General features: G+C 39.9%; 1 protein-coding gene across 4 annotated transcripts in view; it reads left to right on the top strand.

Moving 5' to 3' along the window:
- Positions 1–19,840, top strand: part of SLC26A7 (solute carrier family 26 member 7) — a 182,659-nt gene that overhangs the window by 75,278 nt on the left and 87,541 nt on the right. For all 4 annotated transcript variants that reach the window (XM_025001755.2, XM_005215678.5, NM_001193146.1 and 1 more), the window contains one exon: positions 15,860–16,012. In XM_025001755.2, coding sequence (XP_024857523.1) covers positions 15,860–16,012 — 153 coding nt within the window. The remainder of the gene's footprint in view (positions 1–15,859; positions 16,013–19,840) is intronic.

Here is a 19,840-nt window from a genome sequence, read left to right as displayed (position 1 = left end):
TAAGAGGCTCTTCAGTTCCTCTTCATTTTCTGCCGTAAGGGTGGTGTCATCTGCTTATCTGAGGTTACTGATATTTCTCCTGGCAATCTTGATTCCAGCTTGTGCTCCATCCAGCCTGGCATTTCGCATGATGTATTCCGCATAGAAGTTAAATAAGCAGGGTGACAATATGCAGCCTTGACGTACTCCTTTCCCAATTTGGAACCAATCTGTTTTTCCATATTCTGTTCTAAATGTTGCTTCTTGGCCTGCATACAGATTTCTCAAGAGGCAGGTAAGTGGTCTGGTATTCCCATCTCTTTAAGAATTTTCCATGTTTTGTTGTGACCCACACAGTCAAAGGCTTTAGTGTAGCCAGTGAAGCGAAGTAGATGTTTTTCTGGAATTCTCTTGCATTTTCTATGATCCAATGGATGTTGGCAATTTGATCCCTGGCTCTTCTGCCTTTTCTAAATCCAGCCTTGAACATCTGGAATTTCTCAGTTTACATACTGTTGAAGTCTTGCTTGGACAAAAGAGTCTGAAATGCAGTACTTGGGTGCAATCTTAAAAACAACTGATCTCTGTTCGTTTCCAAGGCAAACTATTCAATATCACAATAATCCAAGCCTACACCCCAACCACTAATGCTGAAGAAGCTGAAGTTGAATGGTTCTATGAAGACCTACAAGACCTTCTAGAACTAACACCCAAAAAGCATATCCTTTTCATTACAGGGGACTGGAATACAAAAATAGGAAGTCCAGAGATACCTGGAGTAACAGGCAAATTTGGCCTTGGAGTACAAAATGAAGCAGGGCAAAGGCTAACAGAGTTTTGCCAAGAGAACACATTGCTCATAGCAAATACCCTCTTCCAACGACATAAGAGAAGACTCTACACATGGACATCACCAATGGTCAATACCAAAATCAGATTGATTATATTCTTTTGCAGCCAAAAATGGAGAAGTTCTATACAATCAGCAAAAACAAGACCAGGAGCTGACTGTGGCTCAGATCATGAACTCCTTATTGCCAAATTCAGACTTGAGTTGAAGAAAGTAGGGAAAACCACTAGACCATTTTCAGGTATTACCTAAATCAAATCCCTTACGATTATACAGTGGAAGTGACAAATAGATTCAAGGGATTAGACCTGAAAGACTGCTTGAAGAACTATGGATGAAGGTTCGTAATATTGTACAGTAGGCGGTGATCAAAACCATATCCCAGAAAAAGAAATGCAAAAAGGCAAAATGCTTGTCTGAGGAGGACTTAGAAACAGCTGAGAAAAGACTATTGAAAGGCAAAGGAGAAAAGGAAAGATACATCCATCTGAATGCAGAGTTCCAAAGAGCAAGGAGAGATAAGACAGCCTTTCTCAGTAATCAATGCAAAGAAATAGAAGGAAACAATAGAATGGGAAAGACTAGAGATCTCTTCAAGAAAATTAGAATATTTCATGCAAAAAGGAGCACAATAAAGGACAGACATGATATGGACCTAACAGAAGCAGAAGATAGTAAGAAGAGGTGGCAAGAATACACAGAAAAACTACATTAAAAAGATCTTAATGACCCAGATCAAATCAGAGGCCTGGTCAAAACCAGGGGTTGGAGCCCAAATAGCAGACAACCGGTTATCAAAAGTCACTTGAACTTGAGAGAGGAACATGTTTCCAGTTTCAACATATCATCCTAATAATTCTCCATTGTTTCTGGTCTCTTTCTGAAGCTATGCTGAAATCTGTGACTACTCAGGAACTCACATCCTATTGGAATTTTACAAGGAAATCAGTGTCTTGTTAAAGTTGAGTGCAACCAGGCTTCATTTTATTTACTTTTGTATTGTAGAGAAAGAGAAGTATCTTTCCTTCTACGTTGAGGAGCTGAGGCCCCTGTAGCAGAAGACAAATTAACAAAGAAAAACAGATTTATTAGCATGTGTACTACCTTAGCATCTCAGTGTTAAAGAAGCCATCCGTCAATGCAGGAGATATGGGTTCGATCCCTGGGTGGGGAAGATCCTCTGGAGAAGGAAATGGCACCCCACTCCCAGAATTCTTGCCTGGAGAATCCCATGGACAGAGGAGCCTGGCTGGCCACGATCCATGGGGTCACAAGAGTCAGAACTGACTGAGCAGCTAACACACAGACACACACACACATTTCATACGTACATAGGAGAAACTCTGGGATTAGTAACTTGTATTGCTTCCCATCCTGCTCATAGCGCCAGCTGCCTCGCTGTTCACACTGTCCACACAGTTCCTGAACCCAGGGTGGGCAAGTTGCGCGCTAAGAAGCTGGCAGGAAACGCGAGGAGCCGCAGCAACTACAGACAGGTTTATTCTCTTCTGGCAGGCATAGCACCCGTTCAGATCAGTTCAGTCACTCAGTCGTGTGCAACTCTTTGCGACCCCATGAATTGCAGCACGGCAGGCCTCCCTGTCCGTCACCAACTCCCGGAGTTCACCCAAACTCATGTCCATGGAGTCGGTGATGCCATCCAGCCATCTCATCCTCTGTCGTCCCCTTCTCCTCCTGCCCTCAATCCCTCCCAGTATCAGTCTTTTCCAATGAGTCAACTCTTCACGTGAGGTGGCCAGAGTATTGGAGTTTCAGCTTTAGCATCATTCCTTCCAAAGAACACCCAGGACTGATCTCCTGCAGCGGACATAACACAAAATGATGCGTAGCAGCATTCGCGTGCATTCTCTCCTTTCATGGCTGACGCAGCCGACACAGCCGTGAGGCAGCCGCAAGCCCGGCTGCTTCCGGGTGGAGCTCGTGCGTCCCTGCAGCAGGGCGGGAGAGCTGGTGACGCATGTGCAGTGCTGTATGTAGCTCAGCGGTATAGTCACCACCAAACGTGGGTTGAGAGAGCCTGACCGCCATCTTCGCTAATTTGCTCTTTCCTTACGTAACTCAAAAGAAGTGGCTAGGAGGTGGGCTTAAATGACGTAATTCCAAGGTCCAGATAAAACAAAAGCAGACTAAAGCAGCTGTGCATTATCGGGTGACTGGCTAAGCTACAACTTTTGGTGACACCAGGTCTGCGCCAGAAGCCACTCAGTACTAGATTGTCTTGACCTCCTGGCTGCGAACAGCATGCTTATCTGTGCATGAACTACACGTAAAGAAATACACGCCGGTTACAAATTGGTCACCTCAGTCATGTTCACGTTACACAAATAATCATTCCTCTTTTCATTACTTGTGTTGAAAGAATCTGGGTAGCCTGATACGAGAACAGCATTTGACCTTTCAGCTTGTTTCTCTGGTGGCAATGTACATAAAATGCTATATTGAAGTCTATTGTGTATGATTTTTTTTTTGACTTCTTGGAAGATACACCTCAAGCTATATTTTCTTTACTTAGTAGATCAGACGTTGTAATTTGAATTTTGGGGGTCTTTTGTAAGTTCTTATACTGAAATGGAATCAGATTTAGACACATTTTTAAATAGCTGACTAAATTTGCATCACTCAATTGGTAGAAGTTGCTAAGCTTTGTGAAGATGGAAAACAGAAAAGTTACTCCTGATTTTCAAAGTCACATATCCCCATACTATTCAATGTCTAGGTTGGAATGATGCTTTGGTTCTTTACCAAGGTTTCAAAAGTAATGTTGATATTGCAATGTCAAAAATTATTGCAATCTGAGCATTACATTCAGAAATAAATTTTGTATTTTGTATAGGTTACACTGGGACATTTGGAAGGTGTGCTTTGGTGTAGTTAGGCTAAAAAAGAATCTGATGGTGATAACGTAAACATTAACTTGCCATCGATCATTTAGGTGGGATGTGAAAGAGAGAGGTGAACTCAGCACAGAGGTATAGAACAGAGGACAAAATAGAGGCCTTGATCATCAGATAAGAGAACCTAGAGGAGGCTCATTTCACACATTTTTGGATTTTTCCTTCTAGGTTCTCATAACTGTTATATCATTTACTAAAATTACTCAGGCTGATGAAGGATAAAGAATCTTCTAATATATTCCTTGGAACATAAATTAATATATAGAATATTTGAGACTCTTATGCAATGAGGCAGTCACCACTCCTTAGTCTTAGCTGGAACACTCAGATTTCCTGAAAGAATTCAGACTTGGCCAATCAAAATGTGCATTGATTAATCTAGGAAGAATAGTGCTTCTGGGCAGTTTTGAGAGAAAGCATAGCCTTCTGCATTTATTCTGTTCTGAGGTCACTGTGTATTGGGTATCTTCCATCTGCCACTACAATGGCGTCTATAGTGTTTTCTCCTGGTGGCTGCCTGATTATGTTCTACTGCGTGTGCTGTGTGCTGTGCTCACTCACTCAGTCCTGTCTGACTCTTTGTGACCCCACGGACTGTAGCCCACCAGGCTCCTCTGTTCATGAGATTCTCCAGGCAAGAGTACCGAAAGGGTTGCCATGCCCTCCTCCAGGGGATCTTCCTGACTCAGGGATCGGATCTGCATCTCTAAGGTCTCCTGCATTGGCAGGCAGACTCTTTACCACTAGTACCACCTGGGAAGCCCCTGCTGTCTAATAAGAGGACTAATTCTCTAGTCTGAAAAGTGAAAATCTCTGTCTCTTTGGTTACATCCCTAGTGAGTAATCTGAAATCATATGTTAATGTTACATGCTCAGTTCTGCCCTCTCAGATTATTGGACAAGCTTCCAATAATTTTTTGTTCTGAATTTTAGTTGATTTACAGTGTTTCAGGTGGGATTCCTTCTCAGATTCTTTTCCATTAAGGTTCTACAAGGTATTAAATATAATTCCCTGTGCTATACAGTTGGGCTTCTCAGGTGGCTCAGCAGTAAAGAATCTGCCTGCCAATGCAGGAGACACCTGAGATGGGAGTTTGATCTTGGGTTGGGAAGGTCCCCTGGAGAAGGAAATGGCAACCCTCTCCAGTATTCTTGCCCGGCAAGTCACATGGACAGAGGAGCCTGGCAGGCCAGTCAATGGGGTTGCAAAGGGATGGACACAACTGAGTGAGTGAGCATACTATACAATAGGTCCTTGTTTGTATATTTTATTTGTAACAGTTTGTGTCTGTTAATTCCAGATTCCTAATTTATCCCTCACCCTTACCCTCTTTCTGTTTTGGAAGCCACAAGTTTGTTTTCTGTGTCAGTGAGTCTGGTTTCTGTTTTGAAATATGTTCATTTGTATTATTATTATATTTGTAGATTCCACATGTAAGTGATATCATATGATATTTGCCTTTTTCTTTTCGCCTTGAGGGTAGACATAGCCCGATATTTCGCCCTTTGCTACATCTGAAATGCAGGGCTCATGCCACCAGCTCCAGTTAGGCTCAGGTGTTTAGGCAACTCTTTCTCTTCTGGCTGAAAACTGTTAATCAGCTTCCTCATGTGAGGGATTCCCCCAGAAGTGTTAAATCCTATGAACGTTATCCATTGGTCCTTTGAGTAGCTCTCCCAGCATTTCTGGGGTCTGCATATTCAAAGGGAGGTTCTGGAATACTGTCATGACCTTATTTCTTTAAAAAAGTGAATAGAATTAGGTCTAAACCATCATTTATCCTAATTCCCTTTACATATAATATTTTATTTTCCCTTTGTTATTCAAATTTTACCTTTAAATTCATATACTTCTAATAAAACTTTCTTTTAATGTTACAGCTGTTTCATAGTGAATTTAAAATATTCCTCTTCAGTTATATGTTGGGTAAAACTTAGTTTTTCCCTCTAAGTGAACTTTTAGCTCTGATGATTTTATTAGGGCCCATGCAATCAGGTAGACATTAATTGATCTGTGTTTTTTCCCTTAGAAAGAGGCAATAGAACTAGAACTTTAGAATCAGAGCAATCCTAAGTAAGATCATGGCTCTACTCTTGACTAAATGACCTTGTAACTTTGACTTCCAGTTGTCTACTGTATGAGTTGGTGATAATAATACCAATTGGGATTCATTCCCAAAATAAACTGCCCGGAACATGGTAGGTATACATTTAATGGACGTGATTATCTTTGTACTGCTGCTGCTGCTGCTAAGTCGCTTCAGTCGTGTCTGACTCTGTGCAACCCCAGAGACGGCAGCCCACCAGGCTCCCCTGTCCCTGGGATTCTCCAGGCAAGAACACTGGAGTGGGTTGCCATTTCTAGTAGTGAATAGTTAATTATAACAAATTAGAGAGTTTTTTAAAGTGCTATGTAAATAATAGATACGAATCCTTTTCCTCTCTAGAAGACTGTTAATCAGATGAAATGAATCTAAACAATATAACAATATTATGTTTTTTTTTTTTTTTGCAACCTACAAATAAAGATGATTCCAAAATTTATAAAACTTATACAAATATCTGCTATTAATGAGGGCTAGTCAGCTGGAGTGGAGAAGGCAATGGCACCCCACTCCAGTACTCTTGCCTGGAAAATCCCATGGATGGAGGAGCCTGGTGGGCTGCAGTCCATGGGGTCGCTAAGAGTCAGGCACGACTGAGCGACTTCACTTTCACTTTTCACTTTCGTGCATTGGAGAAGGAAATGGCAACCCACTCTAATATTCTTGCCTGGAGAATCCCACGGACAGGGGAGCCTAGTGGGCTGCTGTCTATGGGGTTGCACAAAATCGGACACGACTAAAGCGACTTGGCAGCAGCAGTCAGCTGGAGTAAAGGAATGCTATGTTTTTTAGTTTATTTTAAAATATTTCCATCTATTCAGCTTAGTTCCCTCAAGAAGTTATAAATCCCTTTAATAAATTATGAAAAATTCTGCAGTATATTTAAAAATAATCAGAAGCAATATTATTGTAAAAGTCACTTCTGTCTTGGGACCGTGGCTCACCAGTTAAATCATTTTATTCTTGTGTTCTCAAAAATGTTTTTCTCTATTTTGTTATATTTGTAATTTTACTTTTTAGACCTCACATGTATATGATATAATATATAATATAGTATTCATCTTTCTGTGTCTGACTTACGTCACTTAACATAACACCCTCTAAATCCATCCATGTTGTGGCAAATAGCAAAATTTCATTCTTTTTTATGTCCGAATAGTATCCATATCTTGGCTATTGCAAACACTTTTGTTATGAACATTCTGGTAAATGTGATTTCTGGAATTAGCATTTTCATTTTTCGGGGATTAATTCCCAGGAGTGAACTTACTGGATCATATGGTAGTTCTGTTTTTGGTTTTTTTGAGAAGACATCATACTATTTTCCATAGGAGCTGTACCAATTTACATTTCCACTAACAGTGTACTAGGGTTACCTTTTGAGAGATTAAAAAATGAAACTTTGAAGCTTTGTACTTATTAGAAGTCAAAATTCTCTAACTGATAAAACCAAAATGTAAAGAAAAAGTCTAACTATGTGACTTTTTGAAGTCCAAACACATCTGGAGAATGCAATAAGAGAGGAAGAAGATTGGTCAAAACCAAATAAAATTTTTTATCAAATTTAAAATTTCTGATTGATAGTTGGTCCCACAAGAGGGAAAGGTTTAATGATTCTTTTCAATTAAAATTGATTTTTATATTGAGAACTAATGTATCTTTTTATTAGAAGGTTGTTTTCCCTATAAGGCACAATAAAAGTTACAAAAATTCTTAGCTCATATTAGCACTTGTGAATTTCTTTGAAGTGGTGCCAAGTGTCTCAGCCTGTAGTAGCCTATGATAAATTTGGCAAAGCTGTTTTCATTTGCATGACTTTATAAGAGTATCCTTCAATATAATTATGTACAGTTCTGTTCATTAAACCCAAAGTACAAGCCAAGCTTGGCAATATATTCAACTAACTTTTTGGGAAATTTGTATTTCCTTTCTCAAAATGCAGGTTTTCAGAACCAGAAAGCAATTTCATTCTCATTCCCATCCATGAAGTGCAAGCAAAGCATTTTTCTAGTTTGAATATCCCTGAAGGCTATGAAGCAGGAACCAAGAATGTTAACAAAATGGGACAAAAACATCAGAAGGAAATCAGAACCAATGAAACATTCTCTTTTATAGAGAATGAAATCACAATCAAATACGTACAAATAAGAGTTATATGTGGAGAACAAATCTACTTTGAAGACACAGGCCCCCTGAGATTTCTGAATCAAGAACACACTTTGGTGGTTTATGGAAACCTACATTTTCTCCACAGTTTTTGTGACATTTCTGTTGTGACTTTTGAGAACATTCAGTTCACCCAGAAAAATGGGCAGAATCAATTGAAGAGGAGAGAAAAGGAATATTCATCTGCAGCTTGAATCAATCAGTGACACAGGGGATAGAAAATGTTGCAGGTTTAATTTGGATATGAGACAATTATATGGAAATTAGTAACAAAGATTACCTTAAAATTCTAAATCTTATAAGGCAGATATTTTAGCAACTCAATTATCTTGGACTAAGCTCTCCATCCCGCACAATTCACCAGAGAAATACGTCACCATAAAATGTAGTTGTTTAACTGATTCAAATTAAACTTAGTTTTCTAAAGAAGGGATGGCTGGATGCCTCGTGGACCTTGGCGTGCTTGGCTGTGAGTTCAGGCCGAGTGAGTTTTGTGCTCCCGTGTTGTCTCTAGTTGATGAACATACCATACTTCCTCTATGTCGTGTTTTGTTTGGAGATTTACTGTATCCCTTACAGCAGTAAGGGATAAATTTCCTGGGATAAATTCCCAATGTGAGATGCAGTTATTGATCAGGACTTTGCATATAAAATGATGTAAAGAATAATAGAATGTTGTGATTTTTTCTTCCTTTTAGAGTTGTGTTTGTATTCATGAAAACACAGACTGGGGTTGAGCTTTAAACTTAATATCAGTCTTGTTTTCCTATTAATGTGTGCTACTTTGGGAAGTAGAGGCATTAGGGGAGCTTGATTTTAACAACAACTATTCTAAGTTATTTAATGATATAATGATATGTAGGCAAAGTTTATAGGTGACATTACATTCTTAAGAACAAAGAGAACTTTTACCAACATCAATTTTAGGATTATTATGGATGGCTCTAATGGTCCCTAAATAGGAATCTAGATTTGTTTAGTGGTAGATTTAAAATATAATCAAGTTAAAAGCAAGTTGGGGCAGAGAGAGGGTATTCCTGGGAAATTGTGGCTCATGTTTAAAGACTCCAGGGATGTGAAAGCTACTTTAAAAAACAAAAACCAAGGCTGGCAGCAGACTTTAGTCTCCTCACCTGCAAAGTGGAAGAATCAGACTAAATATGAGGCTTCAAAACCAGAAATTCTCAACAGAATAATCCACAAATGGATGGGAAGAGATTAGTATGCATCCTTGATTCAAGAATTGCTATAATAGATTTATTCAACAGATGTTGATTGACTACTTCATAGGCAATGAGGATGCAGTTGAGAAGTGACACCCCTTTCCCACAGCTGCTGCTGCTAAGTTGCTTCAGTCGTATCTGACTCTGTGCAACCCCATAGATGGCAGCCCACCAGGCTCCTCTGTCCCTGGGATTCTCCAGGCAAGAGTACTGGAATGGGTTGCCATTGCCTTCTCCGCCTTTCCCATGGAGTTTTATTGAAATGCTGAGGGGGAGGATGTGAAATAGGATAGGAGGAGACACATTGTTGAACAAGATAATCTCAGATAGTGTTAATGAAGGAAACCAGGCAGTGTAATTAAAGGCAGATAATGTGATAAAGAAGTAATTATGCTCACTTTGTATTAATTGGGAAATTAAATGAATCACTGCATATAAGATGGCTAGTCTAGCACCTGGAAATGTTAGTTCTCCAACTCTTCTCTAAAGTGCTGAAATTTAAACAATTTCACCCATTTTTCCCACCCCAGTCTGCCCTCAAACCATATGTTTGTGGTAAGTGAAAGTGAAAGTCACTCAGTCATGTCCAACTCTTTACGACTCCATGGACTATACAGTCCATGAAATTCTCCAGGCCAGAAAACTGGAGTGGGTAGCCTTTCCCTTCTCCAGGGGATCTTCCTGACCCAGAAATCTAGCTGGGATCTCCTGAATTGCAGGAGGATTCTTTACCTACTGAGCTATCAGGGAAACCATGTTTGTCAGAGGGTTATGCCGGGGTCCAGCCCCGGGTGGATCCAGGGAATTCGAAGCGGGGACGGCGTCGGCGATCAGGAAACTTCAGCTTATTTAAATGTAATTAAAGATGTAAAGAGTGGTTAAATAAGGATAGCTCAGTGAGGAAATTCAGTGGAGAAAAGAGGCTGAATAATTCAGCCAGAAGGTGAGAGAAAGAACGACATGGGGAGACCAAGTTTCAGTGAACAAGGCCTGCACTTTATTTTCCAAAGTAGTTTTTATACCTTAAGTTATGCATAGAGGATAATGGGGGAAGGGGTAGAGTCATGCAGTAAGCCAGGCTTTCTTCCTGCAAACTTATCATATGCAAAAGTTTAGGTGATTTGCATCATCTTCTGGCCCGGACATTTTAAGAAACTTATTTTTCTCTATAGGTGATTATTCTAAAGTCAGGCACCACCCTCCAAAAGCATTAGATAAAGTTGCGTTCCTATAGGGCAAAGGTGTGGTGGGCTGTAACAAGAAAAAGAATTAACTCAAGGGTCCAACGTTACAAACATTAAAGCTACTACTTACACCAATCATATTAATCAATACACTGCCAGGGACACAGCAGATAAGGGATATGGAGACTTAGCAGCAAACATTGGCCCAACAAGTGAAAAACCCTTCACCAATACAATTTCTAATCAATCTTTTAACTGCTCAAAGGAATCTGTATTCAGACAGTTTAGAACATCTCATGCCTCTCAGTTGGGAGGCTCTGAGCAATCACATGTGGCCGGAAAAACCTATTCAGGCAGGCTAGAGGATTTCCAAAGGAGTTTGTAGGTTGAAACACTATCACACCCAGGAACTTTGTTAACTGGAGCTATAAGTTAACTCTTTTTTCAGAGAGAGGTAGTGGGGGACAGCCCCCCGTAAAGTCAGAGGTGTAGGTAAACAAAGCAGAAAGTAGGCAGACTCTGGTTTTGGGGGTAAGATGCTTGAGAATTTCCAGGGGGACTCCTGAGGCTCGATCCCGCCTTTGCGTATGCCGAGCCTCCTTCCTCATGACCTTTGTCATGGGTGGAGCTCCTGCTCCAGGCAGGGTTAATATAAAAGTGTCTTGCAATTTGAGGTGGTGAAAAGGAATTAAAGTGATTGCACTGTATAGACACAAGTATACTTTCACCAAATGTGTATATGTTAAAAAAAAAAAGAGTCATGGTTCCCTCTTCTCACAGTTTTTGCATTCAGGTAGGAAGGCTTTGTTTCTTTTCTTTGACTGATGTGATCCTGCTGCTGAAGAGCTTATTTGCTGAGAAGTAGCCAGGTGGGTGCCACCACTAACCAGGATCAAAGATTCTACGTTCCATGATAGTCTCTCTTTCAAAGTGTGGCATCTCCACTGCACACATCCTATGGGGAAAAGGAAGCACCAGGGAAGTATGGAAAAATTGTTTCCTGAATTGAAAGAAGAGACTAGTGTGTGAGGGATTGGTAAAATGGTGAACGTGTTGGTCAGGCGTTCAGAGAACCTGTGTCATGGTCTTGACTCTCACTCACAAGTCAACTCACCTGGGATAGGTAAGTTACAGATCTTTGCAACCTTGGCTTCTACGTCTGTAGAAATTCTTAAAGATGTGGGAATACCAGACCACCTTACCTGCCTCCTGAGAAACTGTATGCAGGTCAAGAAGCAACATTTAGAAGCGAACAGGAACAATGAGCTGGTTCAAGATCAGGAAAGGAGTACATCTAAGCTATATATTCTTACCCTGCTTATTCAGCTTATATGCAGAGTACATCAGGCAAAATGCTGGGGTGTATGAAGCTCAAGCTGGAATCAAGATTGCTGGGAGAAATACCAATAACCTTAGATATCTAGATGATACCACCCTAATGGCAGAAAGCAAAAAGGAACTAAAGAGCCTCTTGATAAAGGTGAAACAGGACAGCGAAAAAGCTGGCTCAAAACTCAACATTCCAAAAAATGAAGATCATGGCATCTGGTCCTATCATTTCGTGGCAAATAGGGAAACAATGAAAACAGTGGCAGACTTTATGTTCTTGGGCTACAAAATCACTGTGATGGTGACTGCAGTCATAAAATTAAAAGATGCTTGCTTCTTGGAAGAAAAGCTTTGACCAACTTGGACAGCATATTCAAAAGCAGACACATCACTTTGCCAACAAAGGTCCATATAATGAAAGCAATGGTTTTTCCAGTAGTCATGTATGGATGTGAGAGTTGGACTATAAAGAGAGCTGAGTGCTGAAGAATTGATGCTTTTGAACTGTGGTGCTGGAGAAGACTTTTGAGATTCCCTTGGACAGCAAGGAGATCAAACAGTCAATCCTAAAGGAAATCAACCCTGAATACTCATTGGAAGAACTGATGCTGAAGTTGAAGCTCCAATACTTTGGCTACCTGATGCGAAGAGCCTCTGTTTTGGAAAAGACCCTGATGCTGGGAAAGATTGAAGGCAGGAGGAGAAGAGGATGACAGAGGATGAGATGGTTGGATGGCATCACTGATTCAATGGGCATGAGTTTGTGCAAACTCCGGGAGACAGTGAGGGGCGGGGAAACTTGGTGTGCTGCAGTCCATGGGGTTGCAAAGAGTTGGACAGGACTGACCGACAGAACAGTAACAACAAGAATGAGTTACACTCAACTGGTTGATTTCTAAGGTCCTCCTAGCTCTGACAAATGTCTTCTAAATACTGCCTTTGTTAGGCACTATAGCTGAAATCCTTACCAGAGCTATTTGCCACGCTTATTTGTCTGTGATAGATATTTAGTCAGTTGTCTGTTTCTCTTAATGGTACAAAATTGTTGTTTAAAGAAATTATTGATTTATTCGTTTATGGCTGTGCTGGGTCTTCCTTGCTTTGCATGGGCTCTCTCTAGTTGCAAGTGGGGCTACTCTCTCTTGCAGTGCTCTGACTTCTCATTGCAGTGGATTCTCTTGTTGCAGAGCACAGGCTCCAGGCGCGGGGCCTCAGTAGTTCTGGCACACAGCCCAGCTGCTCCACAGCCTGCAGAATCCTTCTGGACTAGAGATGGAACCTGTGTCCTCTGTATTGGCATGTGGATTCTTATCCACAGCGCCACCAGGGAAGTCCCTCTTAATGGTAGTCATTGTTTAGTCACTATTACTAAAAGCTTTCTGTTTCATTTTTTGTTTTAAAATACTTTTATCTTGGTTAACTTGAAGAGAAAGGAATTTATTAGGGCATAGGGAAGTAAAAGTGAAAGTTGCTCATTCGTGTCTGACTCTTTGAGACCCCACGGACTGTCCATGGAATTCTCCAGGCCAGAATACCGGAGTGAGTAGCCTTTCTCTTCTTCAGGGGATCTTCTTTACCCAGGGTTGGAACCCAGGTCTCCCGCATTGCAGGTGGATTCTTTACCAGCTGAGCCACAAGGGAAGCCCAAGAATACTGGAGTGGGTAGCCTCCCCCTTCTCCAGCAAAGCCTCCCGACTCAGGAATTGAAGTGGGGTCTTCCACATTTCGGGCAGATTCTTTACCTACTGAGCTATTAGGGAAGCCGTATAGGGAATTCCAAAAATAAGTACTGTGAGTCCCTTTGTCTTCTGTATTGTTAGGGCTGCCATGACAAACTGGGTGACTTAAAAAATGGAAATATATGTCCTCCCAGTTCTGAAGGCTGGAAGTGCAAGGTCCAGGTGTCTTAGGACTACTTTGCTCTGAGGCCTCTCTTTCGCTTGTGTGTCAGCATCCTCCTGCCTGTTCACATGGTAGGACCTCTGTGCATGTGCGTTCCTGGTGTCTGTCTGTCTGTCTGTCTGTCTTCATCTCTTCTTTTTATGAAGACACTGGTCAGATTGGATGGGGCCCACCCTAAAGGGGTCATTTTAACTTAATTACCTTTTTAAAGGCCCATCTGGTTGGATGGCATCACCGACCCAATGGACATGACTTTGAGCAAACTCCAAGAGATAGAGAAGAACAGGGAAGCCTGGCATACTGCAGTCCATGGGGTCACGAAGAGTTGGACATGACTTAGGGAGTGAACAACAGCAAGTGTTCGTAGTGAGAAAAGAGGAATGTGAGTTCTTTCTCTCCATGTTATTATGCTTATTCAGGGTAAAAGCTATTCCTATTTACATTTGTTACTATTACCATATTAAGTGAATGCTTTTATTAATTCAGTAATATTTATAGAGTGCCTGATATCTGCCAGACACTATTTTAGGACTTGAGACTCCATCATTGAAAAAAAAAAGTATTAAGAATGACAAAATCAGATAAAAACACATTATAAAGTAATGTATATGTATAAATGTGTTTGTGTATGTAAATATCTGTTAAGTGCTTCAGAAAAATCTTCTCACTAAAGAAAATAATGAAAAATTATATATATATATATATATATATATATATATATATGATTGATAGGGTATTTCATTCTTTGAAATATCTCAAAATTGATTTGTTTATGTGTACCAATGTATTTTTTATTTCATGCCAAATTATATTAAATGGACAATTTAAAGAATTACTCGGAGAAGGCAATGGCCCTCCACTCCAGTACTCTTGCCTGGAAAATCCCATGGACAGAAGAGCCTGGTAGGCTGCAGTCCATGGGGTCGTGAAGAGTCGGACATGACTGAGTGACTTCACTTTCACTTTTCATTTTCATGCATTGGAGAAGGAAATGGCAACCCACTCCAGTATTCTTGCCTGGAGGATCCCAGGGACAGGGGAGCCTGGTGGGCTGCCGTCTATGGGGTCTACACAGTCGGATACGACTGAAGTGACTTAGCAGCAAAGAATTACTAGTATTATAGTCTCAAAGTGAGCTAAACTCATATTTTAAAAAACAGATTGGCTTGGTTTTGATGAAATAGTTTACTTATTTATCCATACATACATTTATCCATACATACATGAACTATCTTTGCTTCTCTGAGGTCTCAGTTCAGTTCAGTTCAGTCACTCAGTCGTGTCTGACTCTTTGTGACCCCATGAACCCCAGCACACCAGGCCTCCCTGTTCAACACCAACTCCCAGAGCCTACCCAAACCCATGTCTATTGAGTCAGTGATGCCATCCAACCATCTCATCCTCTGTCGTCCCCTTCTCCTCCCGCCCTCAATCTTTCCCAGCATCAGGGTCTTTTCCAATGAGTCAGTTCTTCGCATCAGGTGGCCAAAGGATTAGAGTTTCAGCTTCAACATCAGTCCTTCCAATGAATACCCAGGACTGATCTCCTTTAGGATGGGCTGGTTGGATCTCCTTGCAGTCCAAGGGACTCTTAAGAGTCTTCTCCAACACCACAGTTCAAAAGCATCAATTCTTCAGTGCTCTGCTTTCTTTATAGTCCAACTCTCACATCCATACATGACTACTGGAAAAACCATAGCTTTGACTAGACGGGCCTTTGTCAGCAAAGTAATGTCTCTGCTTTTTAATATGCTGTCTAGGTTGGTCATAGCTTTTCTTCCAAGGAGCAAGTGTCTCTAGGCAAGAATAAAGCAGATTCTTTACTGCTGAGCCACCAGGGAAGCCCTTAACAGAGCTTATAGTTATTTGAGAGCCCTTATTTGCTCTTAATAGTGAATCTGCATGAGTTTTAGATCTCTGCCCATTGAAGTGACTGAGAAGTGTTGTATTGTCCTTATATAGGAAGGAATAAACACTGAGTTTGGTGGACGAATCAAGGGGAAAGCAATTCTGTACATGCAAATGAATCATAGCCTTATCTGTATCAGCCCTGACTGATACACCCTTCTACACCCCACTGTTTCACTCCTCTCCCTTTCAGCTGTTTTTTTGCAAGACATCACAGAGTTCATCTGGGGCCAGGTTTTAATTTTGGTATATTGTGAATGACCCTGAAATTTGTTTGTATTTTTCCTCATTACTGTAGATCTATGCATATATCTTTAAGAACATCAAGTCTGTGCAACTGGAAGCGCTGCTCTTATCCTTGCTAAGCATCGTGGTGCTTGTACTGGTTAAAGAGCTGAATGAACAGTTTAAGAGGAAAATTAAAATTGTTCTTCCTGTTGACTTAGTTTTGGTAAGTACAAAATGAATGTTTAACTTTCTTCTCTGCAATGCTTGCAACTGCTGTGGATAATGTGCAAAGGCCCACCTTATTGTCCATAGGAACCCACAATTAGTCCTGTCTCTCATTAAAGCAGGACAAATTTGGCTATACATTCATGTAAAGACAGGAAATATTTTGAGTCAATAATTTAAAAGAGGCACACATGTTTCTCATTTTTGCAGAATTTCTCATATGCTTGTATATTTTCAGATAAATAAGAGAACATATAGCCTAAAATTCTAAATATGGAGACATTTCTAAGGATGAGACTCAAAAGATCTCTGGCATGATTCTCCATAAAGCAATAAAAAGTGAAACCACATCTTTTTGATATGGCATCTATATGCTGCATAAAGTATTATCAATCAATAAATGTCCATTAATGGTTGATAGATTTTTTATATTTACTGACCTAATTTTTCTTTGTTGAAAGGATATTCTCATAATTTTCAGTGGCCAAGGCTGATTCTCTGAGATATTTTTGTTGCTGTACTTGGCAAAGCAACAAATTGTACTTTACTCCTAAGGCTTATGAAATTAAAAAATACATTTTGAAATTTTAAGAGCCTCTAATGGGAACTCTTTAAAAAAATTATATTTATTTATTTTTGCTTGATTGATGATTGCTGTACAATATTGGTTTGACTTTTGCCGTACATCAACATGAATCGGCCATAGGTATACATATGTCCCCTCCCTCTTTAAACTCCCTCCCATCTCCCACTCTTTCCCACCCCTCTAGGTTGTTACAGAGCCCTGGTTTGACTTTCTGATGGGAACTCTTAACTAAACAAAGCATTACACTGAAAATAAAATGTTAAGCAAAACAGTCTTCTAATTTACTTATTATTAATTGGCTTTAGTTTCTTTTTATTGGTGATAAGTAGTGTCTAAATAATTTCACCTATTGAAATATTAGTTCATACTATTGAAATAGTATAGGTTTTATTTATATGAACATAAGGCTCAGTTCAGTTGCTCAGTTGTGTCTGACTCTTTGTGACCCCATGGACTGCAGCACAGCAGGCCTCCCTGTCCATCACCAACTCCTGGTGTTTACTCAAACTCGTGTCCATCGAGTTGGTGATGTTGTCCAACCATCTCATCTTCTGTCGTCCCCTTCTCCTCCCACCTTCAATCTTTCCCAGAATCAGGGTCTTTTCTAATGAGTCAGTTCTTTGCATCAGGTGGCCAAAGTATTGGAGTTTCAGCTTCAACATCAGTTCTTCCAATGAATATTCAGGACTGATTTCCTTTAGGATGGACTGGTTGGATCTCCTTGCAGTCCAAGGGACTCTCAAGAGTCTTCTCCAACACCACAGTTCAAAAGCATCAATTCTTCGGTGCTCAGCTTTCTTTATAGTCCAACTTTCACATCCGTGGATGACTACTGGAAAAACCATAGCTTTGACTAGATGGACCTTTGTTGACAAACTAATGTCTTTGCTTTTTAATACACTCTTTAGGTTGGTCATAACTTTCCTTCCAAGGAGTAAGCGTCTTTTAATTTCATGGCTGCAGTCACCATCTGCAGCGATTTTGGAGCCCAGAAAAATAAACTCAGCCACTGTTTCCACTGTTTCCCCATCTATTTCCCATGAAGTGATGGGACCAGATGCCATGATCTTTGTTTTCTGATTGTTGAGCTTTAAGGCAACTTTTTCACTCTCCTCTTTCACTTTCAAGGGGATCTTTAGTTCTTCACTTTCTGCCATAAGGGTGGTGTCATCTGCATATCTGAGGTTATTGATATTTCTCTCAGCAGTCTTGATTCCAGCTTGTACTTCCTCCAGCCCAGCGTTTCTCATGATGTACTCTGCATATAAGTTAAATAGGCAGGGTGACAATATACAGCCTTGACGTACTCCTTTTCCTATTTGGAACCAGTCTGTTGTTCCATGCCCAGTTTTATCTGTTGCTTCTTGACCTGCATACAGATTTCTCAAGAGGCAGGTCAGGTGGTCTGGTATTTCCATCTCTTTCAGAATTTTCCACAGTTTGTTGTGATCCACACAGTCAAAGGCTTTGACATAGTCAATAAAGCAGATGTTTTTCTGGAACTCTCTTGCTGTTTCGATGATCGAATAGATGTCAGCAGTTTGATTTCTGGTTCCTCTGCCTTTTCTAAATCCAGCTTGAACATCTGGAAGTTCACAGTTCATGTATTGTTGAAGCCTGGCTTGAAGAATTTTGAGCATTACTTTGCTAGCATGTGAGTGCAGCACTTTCACAGCATCATCTCACCTACAATGGGATTCATGGGTATATACATGGATACTTTTGCCCCAGCACCCAAACTCCAAACACATCTCCACTTTTCACCCACACAACTGTCCCTTGGCCTTTCCTTGGACCATGCTGGAGGGGGAGACCTGGGGAAGGTATCTGGAAGCAGACTTTGGCAGGAAATTATAGATTCCTGGGAATTCAGTGTATGATACAGAAATATGAGGTTTGAGTTAGGTACCTCCCTTTGTCCCCACAAAACTCCCACTTTATGGGAAGAGTTACAGTTGGAAGATGGCAGGTTAGAACCTTCTAAATCACTGTCTGAAAGACAAAGTTAGTGACTTAAGTTACTTAATTGTAATATCGGCTCTGTGTATTGAACACCATGCATTCTTCCATTTTCAATAAGGATTCAGCATCTTGTGGCTATGGTATATTTTCTTTTACAGCTCACAGTATTTTCTGATGATGTAAATATTTCATGAAAATTATTAGCAATTAAAATGTATTAACTGGCTTAGAATTTTTTGAATACATTCTGATTTTTGAAATCAGAAATTTTTGAATACTTCTGATTCCAACCTAATAGCCTGAGTTTTTTACTACTACTGTATTTAGAAAGTACAATTATGTCATAATATTTATAAAGTTTGAAACTATCACTTGTCAAGTTTTATTGCCTTTAAAAAAATTCTCAAGTCTCCTTTGTTTTTTAAGTCTATTTAATGTTTTAAGAAATCTTATAAATTCAGTTAAATATCACAAAGAAGAGAAATATACAGTAAAAATCCCTACAAAGTAATATTATTGGACATTGTTAGATATTCCTTATTTTGCTAGTGTGTGTTTTAATACCTTTTTTCTGACCATGTATATGGTAAATTTATACTTTAGGTAATTAATGTGTTTCTTTTTAACAAAAAAGCATAGTATAGAAATGATTAAACAGATATCAAACTGATAGATAACCATGCGAAATTTCCAGTACCTATTAAATAATCAAAAGAATGAAGAGAATGTGAAAATGGATGGAAAACATTAAGTTAATATGACTGGTGAGAACAAGTCCTGAACAGAATTCTGAACAGACATTTTAAAGGGGACTGTGGATACTTGCAGAGAACACATGGCCTTGCTTGCCATGTGTCATACAATAGAGGGTCAGGCTCCTTAAACTCCAGGGAGGTAATTCAAAAATATTGGGTTCAACACATTATTAACTAGCATGTTTTTATCCAAGAAATAGCAAAAGCTCAAAATTCAAGATTATTCAAGGAGACTGTAAATCATCAATTACTAACCTACATTAGGAATATTGATGCAGCATCTTAGACTCTTTGGTGACTACTCCAATGAAAGGAAAATGTTCTGTGTTAAAACATTCTTTCATATCATGAGAGACAAGTATTTAGGTAGGATTGTGGTATCTGTGCACACACACATACAAACACACATTCATATATTCTGTATTCTGCACCCCTCAGAATCAGACATAATTGGGTTGCTATAATTGGAAAGGATGTGATAAAAGTTGTATTATTGTAACACCATTTAATTTTTGAGACTGCA

Source organism: Bos taurus, chromosome 14, assembly GCF_002263795.3.
Source record: "Bos taurus isolate L1 Dominette 01449 registration number 42190680 breed Hereford chromosome 14, ARS-UCD2.0, whole genome shotgun sequence".
NCBI lineage: Eukaryota > Metazoa > Chordata > Mammalia > Artiodactyla > Bovidae > Bos > Bos taurus.
The sequence above is the reverse complement of the archived record's forward strand: the minus strand, read 5'-3'. Positions and strand labels throughout refer to the sequence as shown.